The following is a 19,669-nucleotide window of genomic DNA, read 5'->3' as shown; positions in this document are numbered from 1 at the left end:
AACCTTAGGATCATGTTGAGTATTATTATCAGCACTTGTTTGAGACTAGCAAGTGACAAATTGTTGGCATTCCTATTTTATCAGAATTTAAGAGTTGGTTAAGACAAAAATTCACTTCACTGACATTAGAAAGTTTAGGGCTCTTGGGTCTAAACCTTCTACAAGTTGAAAAATCACTTGTTGAACCAATTCAAAGTTCTAATGTTTAGAAGGGCACAGGCATAGCCGGCCAAGGAGGCCACTGCCAAAACCAGTTAGTAAACAGGTATCTCAGGTTCAAATGTTATAGGTGGGCTAGGTGTGGTGGCTCATGCCTGTAATCCCAGCACTTTGGGAGGCCGAAGTGGGTGGATCACTTGAGGCCAGAAGTTTGAGATCAGCCTGGCCAACATGGTGAGGCTGTCTCTACTAAAAATACAAAAAAAGTAGCTGGGCACGGTGGTGCACGCCTGTAATCCCAGCTACTTGGGAGTCTGAGGGAGGAGAATCGCCTGAACCTGGAAGACAGAGGTTGCAGTGAGCTGAGGTAGCACCACTGCACTCTAGCCTGGGTGACAGAGTTTGACTGTCTCAAAAAAAAAAAAAAAAGTTATAGATGAACAGTGAGTTCACATTCGTTAAAGTGGTCATTTCCTACATTACCTGTTCAGCTATTGAGGTACTTTAAGTCTTTCCTTTAGGGGAATTTTCTACATCCAATTTTACATAACTCTGTACTAACATAATTAAAGTCAGAAAGCATATGCCATATGCTGCCAGATATCCTCTTAGAGACATTAGTAACTCTCATCAGTTGTCATGTATGTACATGAAGGTATATATTTTCTAATGTTTTTCTTTCTTAAAGATTTGCACAATTTCGAATTGTTCTTGGAGATTTTAATTTTGCTAGTATTCAGCAAGCCAATCCTATCTTGGGACCCATTTACTTCATCACTTTCATCTTTTTTGTGTTCTTTGTCTTGCTGGTAAGAATGATAATATATATTCCTTACATTTCTTACTTTTTAGAATAAAAAATAAAATTACTCATTTAGAATAAACTATTATTTCTGCTCAGCTGTCAGAGTACATTTATTAAGAGTTGTGTGGATCCCTAGTAATCCAGGTTCACTAGTCCAGTGACTGTTTTCAAGTTGGAGAATGTAATCACAGTAGTTAATTTCTGGGTGTTTTAGACGGGAATGTGCTAAATCCCTCACATAAATAATTGGAATGTCCCAAGTCTCTTCAGGCTGGGACAATGCATGCCACAAGTCATGAATGTGGCCATTAATATTCTGCCCATATTGCAATGGCTTTTGGCCCTTACAGCTAAACACTTACCACGTTGTGGTTTTCAGGAGTTATCAGGATGGATCTCTCACATGCACTCAGAACAAGCCTATTTGGGCTCCCTAACCAAGGAACCTTGCCTTTCTAGTCAAGGCATTGTACTGTCCTCCATGAAAACATTTTTTCTCAGGCATGGAAGTTATCCCCTGGTGACAGACAAGAGTCTTAGGGTGACAGAGCTGGGCCACAGTGAAAGGTGGGCTGGTGGGGTAAGAACATCCTTTCTACATTTGTGTTATCTGGACATTAGTAGTTGCAGGAGCTGTAGTAAGACTGTAAATTTAAACAGCTTCATAGAATTTAAAAACAACAGTAACAACAAACATCCTTGGCTGGACACAGTGGCTCACACCTACAATCCTAGCACTTTGGGAGGCAGAGGCAGGCAGATCGCTTGAGCTCAGGAGTTCAAGACCAGCCTGGGCAACATGACGAAATGCTGTCTCTACTAAAAATACAAAAATTAGCTAGGCGTGGTGATGTACACCTATAATACCAGCTACTTGGGTGGCTGAGGCATGAGAATCGCTTGAAGCTGGGAGTGGGAGGCTGCAATGAGCTGAGATCTCGTAACTGCACTCCAGCCTGGGCAACAGGGTGGGACCCTGTCTCAAAAACAAACAAAAAACGCCCTTATGAACACATAATTACACATTCTAAATTTTCTTCCATTATGTAATATTAATTTGTGTATATATAACCAGTTCATATGCATTCTTTTACATTCTGCTTTACTCATTTGCCATAAACATACTTGCCCATACCCACACACTACACATTTTCTATTCTACTTTATTGTCTGCATAGTCATCTCCCCATTTTTGAGCATATGGGTTACTTTTAAAATTTGATTTTTGTTTGTTTTTCCTTTTTTTTTTTTTTTTTTTTTTGAGATGGAGTCTTGCTCTGTCACCCGGGCTGGAGTGCAGTGGTGTGATCTCACTCGGCTCACTGCAACCTCCACCTCATGGATTCAAGAGATTCTCCTGCCTCCACCTCTCAAGTAGCTGGGGCTACAGGTGTGCACCACCACACCTGGATAATTTTTGTATTTTTAGTAGAGACAGGATTTTGCCATGTTGGCCAGGCTGATCTTGAACTCCTGTCCTCAAGTGATTCACTCACCTTGGCCTCCTGGGTGCTGGGATTACAGGCGTGAGCCACCGCGCCTGGCCTACTTTTAAAATTTAAATATAATTTTACAAACCCAAAACTTGTTAGTTTAAAAGTCACTAACATTTAAACTAAATTTTTATTGAAATAATTATTTGAATACTTATCCCTAGAATATGTTCTTGGCAATTATTAATGATACCTATTCTGAAGTGAAAGCTGATTATTCAATAGGCAGAAGGCCAGATTTTGAACTTGGTAAAATGATTAAACAGGTAAGTCAAATTTCTTTCCTAATTAGAATTCTAAGACAAATCTCATATAGTTTATCTTCTTGTAGTTTGAATACCACTTAATCCCAAGTGGTCATGCTCTCCCCACTCCCACCCCATCCCACCCCCAGGGCTTGTTTTGTGTTTTGATCCAGTGTTACTCATATTCACATTATTTCATTATTACAGAAGTGAGATATGCTCTCTGACTTCAAAAATGTAGCCAAAATTATTTCAGAGTTCAATATATCAAATAGTTATTGAGTGATTTCCTAAATGCAAAGCACTGTTGAGTATTATAATAAAACCCTCTCTTCCTTCTGGAAAGTTTTTGCTCTGGATGCTGTTAAATTTCTATCAACAATCTAAACTCAGAACTCCATGTGTTCTGTCTTCCTCACTTTCCTGTTTCTGTTCATGGCAACACTATCCTCTCAAGTCACTCCTGGCTCAAAAACCTTGAAAAGAATTTGTTTCCTTGTCCCTTATGTAGTCTATTGTCACAGCATATGTATAGTTTATCTCTGTAGTTCTTGCTTACATTTGTGGAATACTTTAAATTCTAACTGCCACTAGATGAGGCTTTCAGTACTTTTCACCCAGCCTTCACTATGGTAACATTTCCTGACTATTCTAGCCTCTTCCCTGTGCCAGTCCAGATGTGATTATCAGTTTCCCTAGGCCTGTCAAGTCCGAATTCCTTACCTGAATATTCCAAATCCTCAAGTCTCACAGTCCTAACCTATCTTCATTAACTATAATTTTACTATAGTTTCTACCTTTCTGTCTCTATTTACAACATCGTATGTCCCGGCTAATTTGTTTTGTAACGCTTGTTCTCACTCTCTCCTCTGAGCCTCTGCTCAAGTCATTCTCTGACCCCTGAAATATTCCTACAGCTCTTCTCTTGCTACCACTCTATTCTTCTTCAAAAAGTGGAATCTGTCCTGTCCTCTTCTCAATATCTACCTCAGTTTGAGCTGTAGCAGAGTTATATGTGTACCAGTCACATCTCCCCTGCCAGTTTGGCCATCTCTGCATACCCCATGTTTCTAAAGCATAGCACTTCACAGAGAAGAGGTCCTAGTAGCTGCAGGGTTAGTGGGGTTTACGAACTTTGTCCAAGACCAAAAAAACCGTTAAGCTATCCAATTAGTTTGCTTTTTTTCCACATCTTTTCTCACTTGAATATGATGTTGGTTATATTCATTAAAAGTGTTAACATCCTTAAGGCAATACATGTTAACGCTTTTTTTTTTTTTTTTTTGAGACGGAGTCTTCGCTCTTTCACCCAGTCTGGAGTTGCAGTGGCGCGATCTCGGTCACTGCAAGCTCCGCCTCCCAGGTTCACGCCATTCTCCTGCCTCAGCCTCCCGAGTAGCTGGGACTACAGGCGCTCGCCACCATGCCCGGCTAATTTTTGTATTTTTTAGTAGAGACGGGGTTTCACCTTGTTAGCCAGGATGGTCTCGATCTCCTGACCTCGTGATCCACCTGCCTCAGCCTCCCAAAGTGCTGGGATTATAGGTGTGAGCCAGCGTGCCCGGCATGTTAACGCTTTTTAAAGATTTTTGCTTTTTCCAAGTTCCAGAGTAATGCCCCCAACAGAAGAACCCCTTTTGGGTTTTCACCAGCAGGCGTAAACCATATGTAGCAATGAGGTGAAAGAAGGATAATCACAGTATTTACCTCCACAGTCCTTTAGGGTAGCAATCCAGAGGGACAAGCATTCCATATTTATTTTACTTTGATAAAACATTAATAACCAAGGATATATTTTAATGAATTTTCAAACTATTTTATGTCCAGAGTTACAAAAATGTTCTCGAGAAATTCAGATTGAAGAAAGCTCAAAAAGATGAAGACAAGAAAACGTAAGATGACTTCTCTCAAATGTTTAACTTAACATTTTAAAGTTCTACATTATATGAGAACCTTATAAGGTTGTTTTTTTTTTTTTTTTTAAATAGAGACGGGGTTTCACCATGTTGGTCAGACTGGTCTCAAACTCCTGACCTCAGGTGACCCCAAAGTGTTGGGATTACAGGCGTGAGCCACCGTGCCTGGCCATGAGTAAGGTTTTAATTGCAAAACAACCATCAACCTATGTGGCGATTCTAAATACACCCAGTACACCCAGGAGTGCCTCCTAATTTCTGAGGACATCATGAAATTCTAGCTAATTTAAAATTAATATAATGCCTGCCATCCTACTCAGAAAAAGCTGTAAGAGAAAGCTGGAAGGGACAATAAAATCCCTCTAAAAAGGTTAGAAACAATTTTAGTCTAAATTAAATGCATTTATTTGGCTACAAAAATAAAAACATTTACACACAATACTTATGGACAATACTTACACTGTATTTACACTTGTATTTATTAAATGACTTTGGTGTCAAAATACTTCCCAAACCCAGAACTCTGGCAGTGGAACATAAGCATTTTTTTCACAGTTAATGACATATGATACTCTGAAGAACTTGTTAATGATCATATTTTCCAAATAATTAGCATTATCAGGAAGAAATTATTCAGATCCTTACTACAGATCTGATTGTACTTTATGGTGGCATTTCCTTTTTTATTGTCATTTGTCTCTGATTTTTATTTTATATTCTCAGTAGCAAAGGCATCGGAGATTTGGCTGAACAAGCCAGAAGAGAAGGCTTTGACAAAAATGTAAGATTTTAATTTTTTTCATAAACACAAGTGGTAGCTGTATTAGAAATATGCTCACAAAAATGCTCTGGTTAAGAATTGAAATGATTTGCTGTTTTTCAGAATAGTAATTGTCATCTCCAAATAAATCTCGCAGAATCTAGATCCTTTCATGTTTAGGACAAACCATTTGGATTTCAGATGCTTCCTCTCTCCTACCTGTACTCTCAGCCAGATACCTAATCCTACAGGTGTACACTCACTGTGTGAATATCACACTGGGTATTCATAGTGAGTATACTCTATGGAGATGATTTGATAACTTTTCTCTTGTAATCACTAATGTGATGAATTACTTTAACAATTTTGTATTTCAAAAATTGTAATATGTAACATATATCTGACAATAGCAGAATTTAAGGAACATCTATGTTCCTTAAATATACTATTACCACTACCACTTAAAAAAAAAAAAAGTGAACCATTGCTCTACTTCTGGTCACCACCTCTCCCCTCCAAATGCTCAGAAAGAAGGCAGCAGGGTCAGGAGAATCTAATAAGCAAGCAAATAAATATTGAAGTTCTCATTTTCACATAAAGGAATTATACAAATGGAAAGACTGAAGGTGAACTTTGTGGTGCTGGATTGGAATCTAGATCTATTTGCGTACATACATGTATTTTCTAGCTCTGTCCAATCCACTATGAGGGCTAGAAGAAATGACACCCTAGTAGCAATGAGCACTAGTACCCAGATCTTGGCTTCCAAATAGCATTCTCCTCTAAAACGAACTGGGGCTCCTTCGAGGTCTCGCTAATTCCAGGGCTGGAAAGTACAGCTGACTCTTGAACAACATGGGTTTGAATGACACAGGTTCACTTAAATGCATCTCCAAAATCAATCAGATGGTCTTCACAAGGAAATTCTACAATATTTTAAGGAGCAAACAGTTTCAAGCTATTTAAGCCATTCCTCTTTGCCCTAACAAAGAAAAAAAAGAAAATACCCTGGCAAAGAGAAAAGAGAAACTCCCAAATTACATTTATGAAACTACTATATATTGTGCCAAAAACAGAAAATCTCATATATAAATCTTGAAGCAAAAATCCTAAATAAAATATTAGCAGATAGAATCTAACAGCACACAATAATGTATCAAGATTCAGATAGTATTTATTTTAGGCATGAAAAGATGGTTCAAAAAAGGGGATAATCAACTAATTAACATAATTCATTGCATTAAAAAAGGAAAACTGCATGATCATTTTCCACAAATGCTGGGTATTTTATAAGTTTCAACACCCAATCTTGAGGGGAAAAATAAAAATCAATGATACTTCCTTGATATGATAAAAACATTGATCTTATCCTCTTCACCTTACTTAATAGGAAAACACTGAACATGTCAGGGACAAGACAGTGATGTATTGGAGGGGTAAAGTCAAAACAATTAGATAAGAGAACTACATTAGAGGTATTTCTAATTGAAAAAAGTAAAACTGCCTTTACTTATGATTCTCTTCAATTTTCTAGGTATACGATGATCTGAAAAATTACAATAAAAAGATACTTAGGTAAAGTGGTAGGAAAAATAATTTACATAAATGTCATATATGCAAACATCAATTGGTTTGGTAAAAACAGCAACAAAGTAGAAAATACCCAGCAATTAAACAAAATGTTCAAAACCAAGATAAGAAAAAACTTTAAACATTCCTTAAAGACACAAAAATACGGCCGGGCATGGTGGTTCACACCTGTAATCCCAGCACTTTGGGAGACTTGAGGTGGGTGGATCACTTGAGGTCAGGAGTTTGGTGAACATGCTGAAACCCCATCTCTACTACAAAATACAAAATTAGCTGGGCGTGGTGGTGTGCACCTGTAATCCCAGCTACTTGGGAGGCTGAGGCAGGAGAATTGCTTGAACCCAGGAGGTGGAGGTTGCAGTGAGCCAAGATCACGCCATTGCACTCCAGCCTGGACAACAAGAGCGAAACTGTCTCAAAAAAAGAAAAAAAAAAAAAAAAAAAAGACACGAAAATACACCTGAGCAAATGAGAAAACGTACTACATCTATCAATCACAGCCCACTCAGAAACCATAATATGTATTTCAAATAGAGAAAATATACTACAGTGAATTGGTTACTACACAGGTATTAAAAGACAGAAAAAAGTGAAATGACAACACTGAGGCAACCCATAAATAACGACTGCAGGAAGAGGTTACCACTCCTAGGGCTAAGATTACACAAGGTGGTGTTACTAGAACCTACTATCTTAGAGAAGGGGCTTGTGGAGCTGTTGCTCAGTCCTGTGATGAGAAGGTACCTCACTGCTGCTGCTGATAAAGGTTGAGTATTCTTTATCCAAAATGCTTGGGACCCAGAAGTGTTTTAGAGTTCAGATTTTTTTTGGATGTTGGAATATCTGCATTATATACCTACTGGTTCAGCATTCCTAATTCAAAAATCTGAAATCCAAAATGCTCCAGTGAGCATTTCCTTTGAGAGTCATGGAGGTGCTAAAGTTTTGGATTTTGAACACTTCAGATTTCCGATTAGGGATACTCAATCTGTTACTTCTTGAGTGGGTGTGACGAGGCTGCTTCTGAGTATGCCAAAAGCAGCTAGATGCTACAGCTGGAGCCACTGCTACTGGAGATAACTACCATTGCATAAGCAATGCCAATAGAAACAGAACAAAAAACAAAACAAACCAAAAAAAAAAAAACAAAAAAACACGATCTTTCTCCCCTCTATCCTGCAAATACTGGCAGAATCTAACAGGAATCCAGGTATTAAGAGTTTAGGGAATGAAGCTTACAAAGCCTAAAACCCAACATCACAGAGTATAAGAGGGTAAATTTTGAGCTGTAAACAGTTGGTCCATTCCACTCTTGTGGCATACCATTTACACTTCCATAAAATGACGATTCCAAGCTTCTATCCAGTAAGATCAAACTATCCTTTATACAAATGAAGGTACTTTCACCTTCTCCCTAAAAAGGGAGAAGCAAAGTCCCAAGTGTAATTGTATCCATCTGTGGATATTATGACCTCTTCTAGTTGAACCACAATTCCTTAAGAATACTTTGCAACCTAATGTTTAAACCACAGTTAGCCACCACCAGCATTCCTTAGATAAAGGAGAAAGAAAATATACACATAACAAGCAAAGAAGGAAATAGGAATAGGGGCTAGTCTTTGTTTCTGTAACAGATTACAAGGCTACAGTTGGATTTGTAACTTCCTTCTCCTACCCATTCCGTATTATTCCCTTTGCCTACGGCCAAGAGCTCAGCCAGCTGCATTAGGATTAACCTTAATTAGTTCAGAATCTGAACTCTCAGTGGTCCTGCCTTTAACGGAATGCTGTGGTTTCCCATTACCTTTTACTTTTGGACATGTAAGTATTAAGAGGCACCCCAGAGAATCCCTTGGGCACAGTCTGCTCTGTGCTAGTTTGTGGCAGTAATCCAATTTCCCCTTGGTAATTCGGATCAATCATCTCAACACATAAACAACCACTTCTTTCCCTGCTGGTTCTGTAGGCATGAGGAATTCCAAATGGTCAGGTGGCAGTCTCAAATTCAGTTTAAGTCAATTGTTGTGCCCCTTGGTGGAAGCATGCTATCTATGAGGGTCTGTTTCTTTGGGTCTCCCCTGCTACCAATTATTCATCAGTTAAGAGTTGTCAGAAAAACAGAAATCACTTAGGTAGTTTAAAAAGAGGGAGTCTGGTATACAGAATTTGCTTCTGAGATATTACAGGAGTATAAGGGACAATATGAACATGAAGATCACCCAGAGACAACTAACTGCAGGAGGCAGCTACCAAAAGAGAAGGAGGTAGGGCGACCAGGACCTAGGAGCTTGGAGCAAGGGTCACCAAAGAGTTGGTTCTCAGCTTATGAGGAAAGGTACCACTTCCCTCTGAGTGTCAAGGAAGGCTTCACAAAAAGAGTGATGGCTGAGATAGGTTTTTAAAATAAGTTTACTACGCATAGTCTATTCTACCTTTATTACTAACACATCCACTTTATAATTGGCCTGGTCATTTAGAAATGGTTTCAGAGACTACCACTTTAGCACATTAAAAGTATTAGTAAATGAGCCAAACCATGGGTGCTGTAATGTGTCCAAAACAAAACTAGGATTGAAAGCCATCCTTTGCTGCTTCATATATGTTCGTTTAAGGCTGGGCGTGGTGGCTCGCACCTGTAATCCCAGCACGTTGGGAGGCCGACGCAGGCAGATCACTTGAGGCTGTGAGTTCAAGACCAGCCTGGCCAACATGGCGAAACCCATCTCTACTAAAAAAAATACAAAAATTAGCCGGATGTGGTGGTGCACGCCTGTAATCTTGAACCGGGAGGGGTGGTTAGCATTCAACTTCCACATTGAATGCTAAGATTGCGCCACTGCACTGCAGCCTGGGTGATAGAGTGCGAGGGTGCAGTGAGCCGAGATCGTGCCACTGCACTCCAGCCTGGGTGACAGAGAGACTGACACACACACACAAAGAAAAAAAATGTTGGTTTAAAGAAAGGCACTCTCTAAGACAGTTTCTCTGACCAGAAGAGTACACACTTATCAAGCAACCACAGAGTGTATGGCACTAGGCATCACCATCCTCTCTGAGGAAGGTAATCAGAACCTTAATAAAGGGATCCACTTTGCTACCTGGCGTTATTGCTGGAGCAGGGAAGTATCATACCAATTTACTGAGAAGGTTTTGAATCACATCTGGGTGCATTGTCTCCTCTTTCTTTACCTTTTTCTAGTGCTATAGTTGTTTTCCACAACACACAGGCCCTTTTTATCTGTAGCTGGGAAAAAGGTATTTGGACACTGTAAGGAAAGCGGGTGGTAGTGAGAACAGTCCACAGGATGGTTCATAACAAATTTTATGGTACAAAGGGCTTGTTTTTGGATACGTAGACAGATTGGAGTACACACATTGACTAACCAATGCAGTAATTACAAAGAGGGGGTTTTGAAGTCATCTGGCTGAGAAGCTGCTGGAAAGGCCAAAAATACCCACAGATACACTTTGAATCTAATTACTAGTTACATTTGCTAAAGAACAGAGGCACAGAAAGAACATCTTAGCTTTGACCACAAGAAAGAAAATAATTCAGATGGAGATGCTAAAGGAAAAAGGCAGTGAAATGTAATTTATAATTTGTTTACAAAGCTTCCCTATCTATGCTAGACAGCAATTACACCAATCAAGTCCTCTGAAGTGACTTTGCTGATGCACAGATCTAAAATCCAGGCAGGGCACAAAGTCGGCAGGGCTCAAAATCTGAGGGCTGGAGAGGAGAACAGCTTAAGATCCTCAACCCTGTGATGCTTGTGTGCCAAAGACTTGAAATAGAGAACTAAAGATTGCAGCCTTTACTTGTCCTCTACCCTGACAGGAGATTCAAAAGGCAGAGCAGATGAAAAAATGGAAAGAGAGGCTTGAGAAAAAGTATTATTCCACGGAATTTCAAGATGACTACCAGCCTGTCACTCACGAACAATTTCGAGAGTAAGCTTATGTTCTAACCAGACTATTACGGGATATCATGACATGGGAATTAAGGACATGAGTTAAACACATTATTTTCCTGAACCCAAAACCTTATTCTATTGGGATGCCTTTATTTAATTTCTATCCAATTTTAAAGTTGCGTATGACTCCATTTGCTTAAAAGGTGAGAAGCTTTTGATTACATCCCTGTATCTCTAAATAACAGAAACTGCCATTTATATTTTATTTGCATAGCATCCTGTTCTCCACACAGCTTTAGAATATTAGATCTGTAACTGGCCACAAGAGGCATGTTTTAGGCGCTTACAATTCTATCTTCCCAAAGCATTTCGCACTAGTAACTTGCTGTCTATACATGAAAGTGTATTACTGACTCATTCTCTACTTCCTTCAAAATTTTCTAGACTCTTTTTATATGCTGTGGAGCTGCAGAAGGAATTACATCAATTTGAAGCTAAATCAAGTGGTGAGAAAGGTTTCAGCTCTATGGTATTGGGACAAGAGGAGGTAAGAATCTGTGATGCAATCATTGAGCATTTCTTATTCATGTATTACTTCATAAACTTGTGCCATTTTCAGGCACACTTTAAAAAGTACTAAACAACCTATCATCAAACTATCCTTAGGGTCAGAACGAAGTGCCTCTGACAGGGACTCACTGTACAATCCATGCATATTATGACAAGCCTCCAGTATACACACACTGGTACAAAGGATTTTATAATGAGGTCTATTATCAAATTCTAGAAAAGTAAAAGAAAAGTACAAGAAAATGCTTCTAGTTCATGGGGCAGGTCTCCAGTAGTTCAGTAAGTAGATAAAGACAGTTTTCTCATAGTTACAGAGTAGAAAAACTATTGATGCTATCAAGTGCATCAGGTACCATGTTCTGAATTCCTTTGGCCACAGATAAATTAATAAAGGCTTAGGATTCTGGGAAACCATTATATAAGACCAAAGCAAAGTAACCTCCCCTCCATTCTTTAGAATTTGAAGTCTTCTGGAAAAAGCCAAAGTGTAGAACAAACTCCCCAGCCACCTACAGAAATTTCACTAACATCTTCAAACTGGAAATTTACCTAGACCATTTCTAAGGTGTAATGCATTTAAGGTTTCCCAAAAATAAAATACAGAGCAGGGTAGGCGTATCACTGTCATAAGAAGTTATGTTTGGAAAGTGTAAATGAGGATGCTGTAACAGCCTTATTTGGAGGGTTGGAAAGTGCTGGCATTTTGGAAATTGGAGAGAAACTCTTCTAATTTTTCTAGGCTATGTAAGCCCCCCTACGACAGCCATATGTTCTCTTAGCCCAAGCAACATCATTTGACCGTAGCACTCAACTTCCACATTGGTGCTCAACAGTCCCTGAATTTTAAAACTCAAATATAAAGACATTTTTAGATTACTACTCACCTTCCTCAGGACAAGCTCTTCTCTTAAGAGACCGTACATCAAGTGTTCTTAATAGGATAATTCATTGTAACAAGAAATGCTAACTGTTCTCTCTGCGGCTTCTCCCTAGATTTGCACAAGGGAATGAACATGGCCTTTCCCTGTCTTACCATTTCCCAGAGTCGTAGCCAGCCAAATAGTTTAGTGACCCTGTTGTTCCCTACCATCGCCCCTGGGTGGGATCATTTAAACGAAGCCTAAGGTGAGGGAACACTTGAGGTCTTTTTTTTTTTTTTTTTTAAGCCCAGTGGAAAAACAAACATACATTTACAATGACTTAGAACTTTCAAGTTCTTTTATTACAAAAGTCTGTACAATGAAGTGCCAGACACAGCAATGCAATTATACTGGTCGACATATATATCTATATATTATTTGTATATAGATATACAGTTTTTATTTGTACCAAAGTAAAACTATCACCAACTGCCTAATTCTACCAGCTACTGCTCAACTATGACACACAATACTGTCACAGAGCGTAAGTGCTGCCATGCCACTTTTACATATTCTACTCACAGCCAAACATTAACATTGAATAACATCATGAAGCAGCTGTTAATTCTAAAATGAAACCAGTCAGGCCACTGACTTATAAAAATATGGTACTCATATAGATTTAGCATTATAAAGAAGGAATATATTATTTAAAACATTTAAATAGTGCATATGGACATTTTTGCATGTGGTATATAAAATAAAACATTCATAGAAAATACACAGTGCACATAAAATTAGATGTTTGGATACACTCCTATCTGGAGACTGAAGGAAATTATCTGAAATGTACACTGCATGACGGATTCAAATAAAAATGACAGATCTTTTGGCATTTTCAATTTCACTTTTCTAGGTATACATTATGAATAACCTAGTTGTATCAAAAGGAAATCACACAAAAAGGGCAGGATTTAGTGCTTTTCTTTATTCCCCAACTACACATTCACTACTAGGTTTTCCCTCACCCCCTACCCCCCCAAAAAAGGCATTGCACACACGGGTGAAATGTGAAGTACTAGAACTGCTATTTATTATCAAACTACTTCATGTGCTTACTATGTAATAGTGCCAGAAGTCTGAGGTTCATGCTTCCCTCACCTTATTAAAGGATGTTGCAAAATTCCATTTTTATATGGAACAAATTGTTAATAATAGCTAGTTAAGAAAACCATGCATGAGTCATTGCATGCAAAACACGGGTATAGTCAAAGTGAGACAGTCATCAATCCAAAAAAGCACCAGGAAAAAAAAGTTAACACTTAGATTAAGCCTGACCCAAATCTGCTGTTGTATTGTTAGCACAAATGAAGTCACCATTCTGTAACAATGATTAGCAGAATGATACCAAGACAGTACCTGAAGAAAAGCCATGCAAAGCCAAAGGAAAAAAAGATATGCTAAGAGTATATGACAAGGGGCATACCACTACACATCCTGTAATCAGCTGCTTTAAACAGCATGTGATGACTGACCAAAGGGTGGTAGCTTAAGAGGGCGTTGTTGTTGTTGTTTTGGTATGGATTTTGCTGATTAAAACAGGAGGGGAAAAAAAAAGATAACCCCCTGAAGGTACATGTGAAAATGCAGTGGTAGAGCCCTTGTTAAGAACAGATTTACTTTAGGCATAATATTTTGCTGATTTAAGCCCATTGATTGAACACACAAATCTGAGCACCATCAGAGTTCCTACATACTGACATGGCTATTTTCTCACATTATCTGGAGGTGGGTTGGGGAACAGCGCAGATCTGATCCAGACAAATCACACCATTGCCAGCGGATAAACAGTAACTCAGGAAACAGTAACTGAAGTCCCATAGGCAGCATGTGGTATGATTCAGTTCTGTGTGTGATGTGTGGTGTGTGTTTTCAATATACTAAGCAAGGTCACTTTTTGGTCTACCAACTGTTATCTTCATCCAGGAGCTGTGTGACCAGTGAATTGCAAAATTTTACTAACATACTACTTGTGAGAAGGTGTCACTTTGGGAATTAAACAGAAAGGTGTTCCACAGTAGGACTTGAAATCTCAGTTTGATTTTGGTTTTCTAGGAAAACAGAGAACACAGTTGCATATGTGTACTTTTATAGGCTTTTCTTTCAAATTTTCAGTCATTCTGTAAGAAAAAGGCAACAGAAGAATTCAGTATGAAGATTTTCCTCCAATTTTCTTCAGTAATGAGAAACAAAAAGTTGGTAATAACAAAAAGCTTGCATTTCCAAAGTTCTTGAAGTTGAAAGGATAAAATTCTAGTCTTTTGCTAAAAGGATGTATCTGTAGTACAAAACAATGAAGGAAATCATATGTTTGCTAAAGGTGGAGAGGACAGTCTGTGGTTAATATGGAACATCACTTACGCTCCCTTGAGAGGGCCTACTTACTCTCCCATCATTTGTTTTGTTTAGTGGCACCACAACCAAGCACAAAATGAGATTCTCTGAGTGCCTGACAAAACGAATTTAAGTACCAGCCAAGTACACACGATGATAGCTTCAAGGAATACAACTGACTTTATGATATGAATTTTCAAGGAACGTATCTTATATGGATTTTGAAGAATCTTGTTTGCTTATAAGAACTTCAAGAAGCCGAAGCTTGGCTTTAATTTTCTTGTACTCCCTGTACTCCTCAAGCACTGGAACACGATCTTCTTTCTGGGCATTCCTAGGGGAGAAAATAAAATTTGTAATGTTCTAGAGATCATTTGGAAAAAAAGATCCAAAAGTTGTCTTAATATGAGACATACTGTTACTAAATATAAGTTCAAATAAAAAGTTGTTCTGCTAAAAAAAAAAAAAAAAAAAAAAAGTTATTGAACTAATACCCTCATCCCCAAGGAACACTTCTAAAATTTTTGATGGACTTCTCTACTGATAGATTAAATGATGCTATACTTATAAATAATCAATACAGATAACTGGAGGAAACCCAATATTTTAACAGGACATCCAGTGCTAGACTCTGCCAGGTCTGTGAGTGTCTATTAAGTGTTGGAGGCTACACTGAGTTATTTAATACATTTAGTTAACTGAGGCTCCAGTGAATTGAGATGTAAAAGTAAACTATCTTACCTGCAACAAGAGTAATTTTCTAACTTTATAGTAATGATCCAATGCAATTCAGTTTAATTGCTAGCTAAAGCATCAAACTATCCTAATTATAAGCAAAATTTTCTTCCAATAATACAATGAAACAGTAGACACTTGAAAAAATGCATTTCTGCACTTCAATTTATTTATTTTGAGACAGAGCCCCGCTCTGTCACCCAGGCTGGAGTGCAGTGACGACATCTCAGCTCACTGCAAGCTCCGCCTCCCGGGTTCACACCATTCTCCTGCCTCAGCCTCTAGAGTAGCTGGAACTACAGGTGCCCGCCACCACACCTGCCTAATTTTTTTTGTATTTTTCGGTAGAGACGGAGTTTCACTGCGTTAGCCAGGATGGTCTTGATCTCCTGACCTCGTGATCTGCCCGCCTTGGCCTCCCAAAGTGCTGGTATTACAGATGTGAGCCACTGCGCCCAGCCCACCTCAGATTTTTTTTAACCATATGTGCCAACCTATATAGGAGACTCATAAAGAAAGGGAATTAAAGTACAGATATTTTAGAATTTGTAATATTAGCTATCAGCTTGGTAAGATTACCCAGCTACTTAGAAAAATGTTTCTCAGGCCTGAGATAACTGAACCCAAACTTCTGGCCACCATCAGAATTGGAATGTATTTTTCTTAGTTTTTAAAAAGAGCCCTTCCAAGTCAACTGTGCATTACCTAGTTAGATAAAGGCACGTGCCATACTGTATTATAGGAGCCACATGCCTGGCACACTGTTACACACCTTGGAAACGGGCAACCTCAACACACAGTATGAACACAATGGTCTCAGTATAAAACAAAAAATCCAAACTAGTTGAGGATACCACTCCTGTCATGGGATCCTTTCTAAAATAAGAGGTATCTCATTTCACAACCACTCCCAAAAGGGTAAGGATGTAGAATTGAAGAATATAAAATCACTGCAATACAACCAAGGCTCCCTAGGACAATCTGAAAATAGTTAATCAGATGTTGTTTACACTAGCTGTGACTATTCCTGGCCATTAAAAGCAGGGCCTCAGAGCATAAAGGAATGTTTTAAAATTTTTCAGTGCTAGCATCCTATATGCACAATTTCTAATCCCATGTATTCCATTATTTCAACATATGGTCAGTTTGTGAGTTAGAGAAGAAAGATGACTCAATTTTGTGACACTCAACAAACCTTCCATTTTGTTGATAAAATGCTTCTTCAAATTCCCGCAATGTTTTGCGTAGTTTCTTTTTTTCAGCTCTGGCTTTCCAAAGTTGTTCCAATAATTCAGGCCTAGAATTGAAATGGTAAAATACTGAAGGGCACACTTGATTCATTATATTCTTAAGAGAGGTTCTATTTCTGGCTGCTAATTAAAAGCAGCTGGGGAACTCTTAGGTCTACCAATGCCTAAGCTCCACTGCAAACAAATGAAATCAGAATAGCTGAAGGACTCAAGCATCAGTACTTTAAAATCTTCCCAGTGAAGTCAGGGCTCAGAACCAGTGACATACACCATATCATCCAAAGGTAAAGAAGTGGATATAGAACAAAAAGATCAACTTGCAACTAGTTCCTGTACTTTGTTATAGATCAACTGTAGGATTTTATTTGTTTGTTTCCTTTTTTAGAGACAGAGTCTCACTCTGTCGCCCAGGCTGGAACAGCGGTGCCACAGTGGCCTCAACACCCTCCAAACAGAGAATCAAGTGATCCTCTTGCCTCAGCCTCCCAAGTGTCTGGGACTACACGTGCACACCACCACCCCTGGGTAATTTCAAAAAATTTTTTATAGAGTCTGGGTCTCACTGTGTTGCCCAGGCTGGTCTTGAACTCCTGGCCTCAAGGGATCCTCCTGCCTCAGCTTCAAAAAGTGCTGGGATTATAGGCATGAGCCACTGTGCCTGGCCAGATTTTTTTTTAATTTTTTGAAACACAGTAATGTTTTATTTAAAAATAAGAATGACAATAAATATTTGCAAATCACACTTAAAAAGCATGTATCCTTTGATAAATTCTTGATTCATCTCCTATTAATTCCTCAATGCTCATTTAACATCAAATTTCTTGGCATATACATTTTATTATAAAAATAGGCTAAAATCACAAATCAGCATACATACATAGAAGCTGCTCGAGAACTTGACAATCGGAGATCCAGAGCCAGTTTTTCTTGATTTTCTTCAACATCAGATTCAGAGTTTTCTAATGAAGACTGTACCTGTACTGCAGTTTTCAAGATATCACCTAACTCAGAGGACAGATTAACACCATCTTCTTCCTCCTCCTAAAAAGATATCCAAACAGAGAATCAAACATGCCTTGTCTTTGAACTTTTCCCTCAGGGAAGGGATCAGATAATTATTTCTTTAAAAGATTACCTTGATTTCTTCAAAAAAATGTGCAGTTTCTCCTTCTATGATTGGCTGTAACATCTGACCCCTTCGCTTGGTGGATGGAGATCCCTATAACAATCAATAATATAAATCGTTTTACATTTTAAGTATTCAAAGTGTCCAGTGAAGCTTCACTTCATTATGTTATGAATCTTCAACTTTATTTTCAAAATCTTAAACATTTGCTTTAAATCTTTTTAGGAACTGCTTACATTTATTTTTGCTTATATTTTTATTTATGCACAAGGAAGATAATTTATGTCTAGAAAAGTCTAAAAGAGCTCATACAACAGATATTTTAAAAATTCTAAATGGGCCAGGCACGGTGGCTAATGCCTGTAATCCCAGCACTTTGGGAGGCCAAGGCAGGCGGATCACAGGTAAGGAGATCGAGACCATCCTGGCTAACACGGTGAAAGCCCGCCTCTACTAAAAATACAAAAAATTAGCCAGGCGTGGTGGCACGTGCCTGTAGTTGCGGCTACTCAGGAGGCTGAGGCAGGAGGATCACTTGAACCCCAGGAGGTGGAGGTTGCAGTGAGCCGAGTTGCACCACCACACTCCAGCCTGGGCAACAGACCAAGACTCTGCCTCAAAAAAAAAAAATTCTAAATGATAAGAACATACATATAGTTTAATTGGAAGCACTTTTCTTTTTAAAAATAGGTGTCAACTTTTTTGGTTTGAGGACCATTCTATACTCTTTTTTAAAAGTAACTTTATTAAGATATAATTATATATCATAAAATTCACCCTTTTAAAATGTATAATTTGGTGGTTTTTAGTATATTTACCACCGAATTTGTGCAACCATCTCCACTAATTTCGGAACGTTTCATTACCTCAGAAGAAACTCTGTGCCCATTAGCTGTCACTCATTTGCCTTCTCCCCCCAGCCCTTGGTAACCACTAATCTAAATTCTGTCTCTATGGTCTTGCCTATTCTAAATATTTCATACAAATGGGATCGTATAATATGTGCCCCTTTGTGTCAGGCTTCTCTCATTCAGCTTGTTTCCAAGGTTCACCCACGTTGTGGCATCTATCATTATTTCATTGTTTTTTATGGCTGAAGAGTATTTTGAGTGTACGGGTTACCATAACTTATTTACTCATTCATCTGCTGACATTCGACTCAGCAATCCCATCACTAGGTATATATATCCAAAAGAAAACAAATAATTCTACCAAAAACAACACATGCAGTCACATGGTCATCCACAGCACTATTCACAATAGCAAAGTCATGAAATCAGGTGCCCATCAACAGTGGATTGGATAAAGAAAATGTGGTACATATACACCATGAAATATTATACAGCCATAAAAAAGAACAAAATCGGCAGGGCACGGTGGCTCATGCCCGTAATCCCAGCACTTTGGAAGGCCGAGGCGGGTGGATGACAAGGTCAGGAGTTCAAGACTAGCCTGGCCAAGATGGTGAAACCCTGTCTCTACTAAAAAATTAGTTGGGCATGGTGGTGGGTGCCTGTAATCCCAGCTACTTGGGAGGCTGAGGTGGAGAACTGCTTGAACCCGGGAGGCGGCGGTTGCAGTGAGCTGAGATTGCACCACTGCACTCCAGCCTGGGCGACAGAGCAAGACTCCATCTCAAAAACAAAAACAAAAAAAACCAAAATCATGTCCTTTGGGCTAACATGGATGCAGGTGGAGGCCATTATCCTAAGCAAATTAACAAATGAACAGCAAACCAAATACTGAATATGCTCATCTATAAGTGGGAGCTAAACATCAGGTACTCATGGACATAAAAAAAGGCAACAACAGACAATGTGGACTACTAGAGGGGGAAGGGAGCTGGGGGGAC

The 19,669-nt window shown here is 38.8% G+C and overlaps 2 protein-coding genes across 15 annotated transcripts in view; one reads left to right on the top strand and one right to left on the bottom strand.

The window, feature by feature from the left end:
* PKD2L2 (polycystin 2 like 2, transient receptor potential cation channel) overlaps positions 1-17,441 on the top strand; it is a 50,621-nt gene extending 33,180 nt beyond the window's left edge. For 3 of the 7 annotated variants that reach the window (XM_055286135.2, XM_055286132.2, XM_055286138.1), the window contains 7 exons: positions 848-968; positions 2,622-2,723; positions 4,530-4,594; positions 5,342-5,399; positions 10,807-10,919; positions 11,327-11,429; positions 17,077-17,434. In XM_055286135.2, coding sequence (XP_055142110.1) covers positions 848-968; positions 2,622-2,723; positions 4,530-4,594; positions 5,342-5,399; positions 10,807-10,919; positions 11,327-11,429; positions 17,077-17,220 — 706 coding nt within the window. In that variant the 3' untranslated portion in view covers positions 17,221-17,434. Of the gene's footprint in view, positions 1-847; positions 969-2,621; positions 2,724-4,529; positions 4,595-5,341; positions 5,400-10,806; positions 10,920-11,326; positions 11,430-14,781; positions 15,160-17,076 lie in introns of those variants that run through there. The other 4 variants (XM_055286134.1, XM_055286137.1, XM_055286136.2 and 1 more) reach the window with 4 other exon arrangements.
* Positions 12,653-19,669, bottom strand: part of FAM13B (family with sequence similarity 13 member B) — a 114,785-nt gene continuing 107,768 nt past the window's right edge. For all 8 annotated transcript variants that reach the window (XM_055286127.2, XM_055286126.2, XM_055286125.2 and 5 more), the window contains 4 exons: positions 17,827-17,910; positions 17,569-17,732; positions 16,637-16,738; positions 12,653-15,040 (listed from right to left, as the gene is read on the bottom strand). In XM_055286127.2, the coding sequence (XP_055142102.1) occupies positions 14,917-15,040; positions 16,637-16,738; positions 17,569-17,732; positions 17,827-17,910 (474 nt within the window). In that variant the 3' untranslated portion in view covers positions 12,653-14,916. The remainder of the gene's footprint in view (positions 15,041-16,636; positions 16,739-17,568; positions 17,733-17,826; positions 17,911-19,669) is intronic.

Source organism: Symphalangus syndactylus, chromosome 7 (genome assembly GCF_028878055.3).
Source record: "Symphalangus syndactylus isolate Jambi chromosome 7, NHGRI_mSymSyn1-v2.1_pri, whole genome shotgun sequence".
NCBI classification, from domain to species: domain Eukaryota; kingdom Metazoa; phylum Chordata; class Mammalia; order Primates; family Hylobatidae; genus Symphalangus; species Symphalangus syndactylus.
Note: the sequence above shows the minus strand (reverse complement) of the source record. Positions and strands in the feature narration are given on the sequence as shown.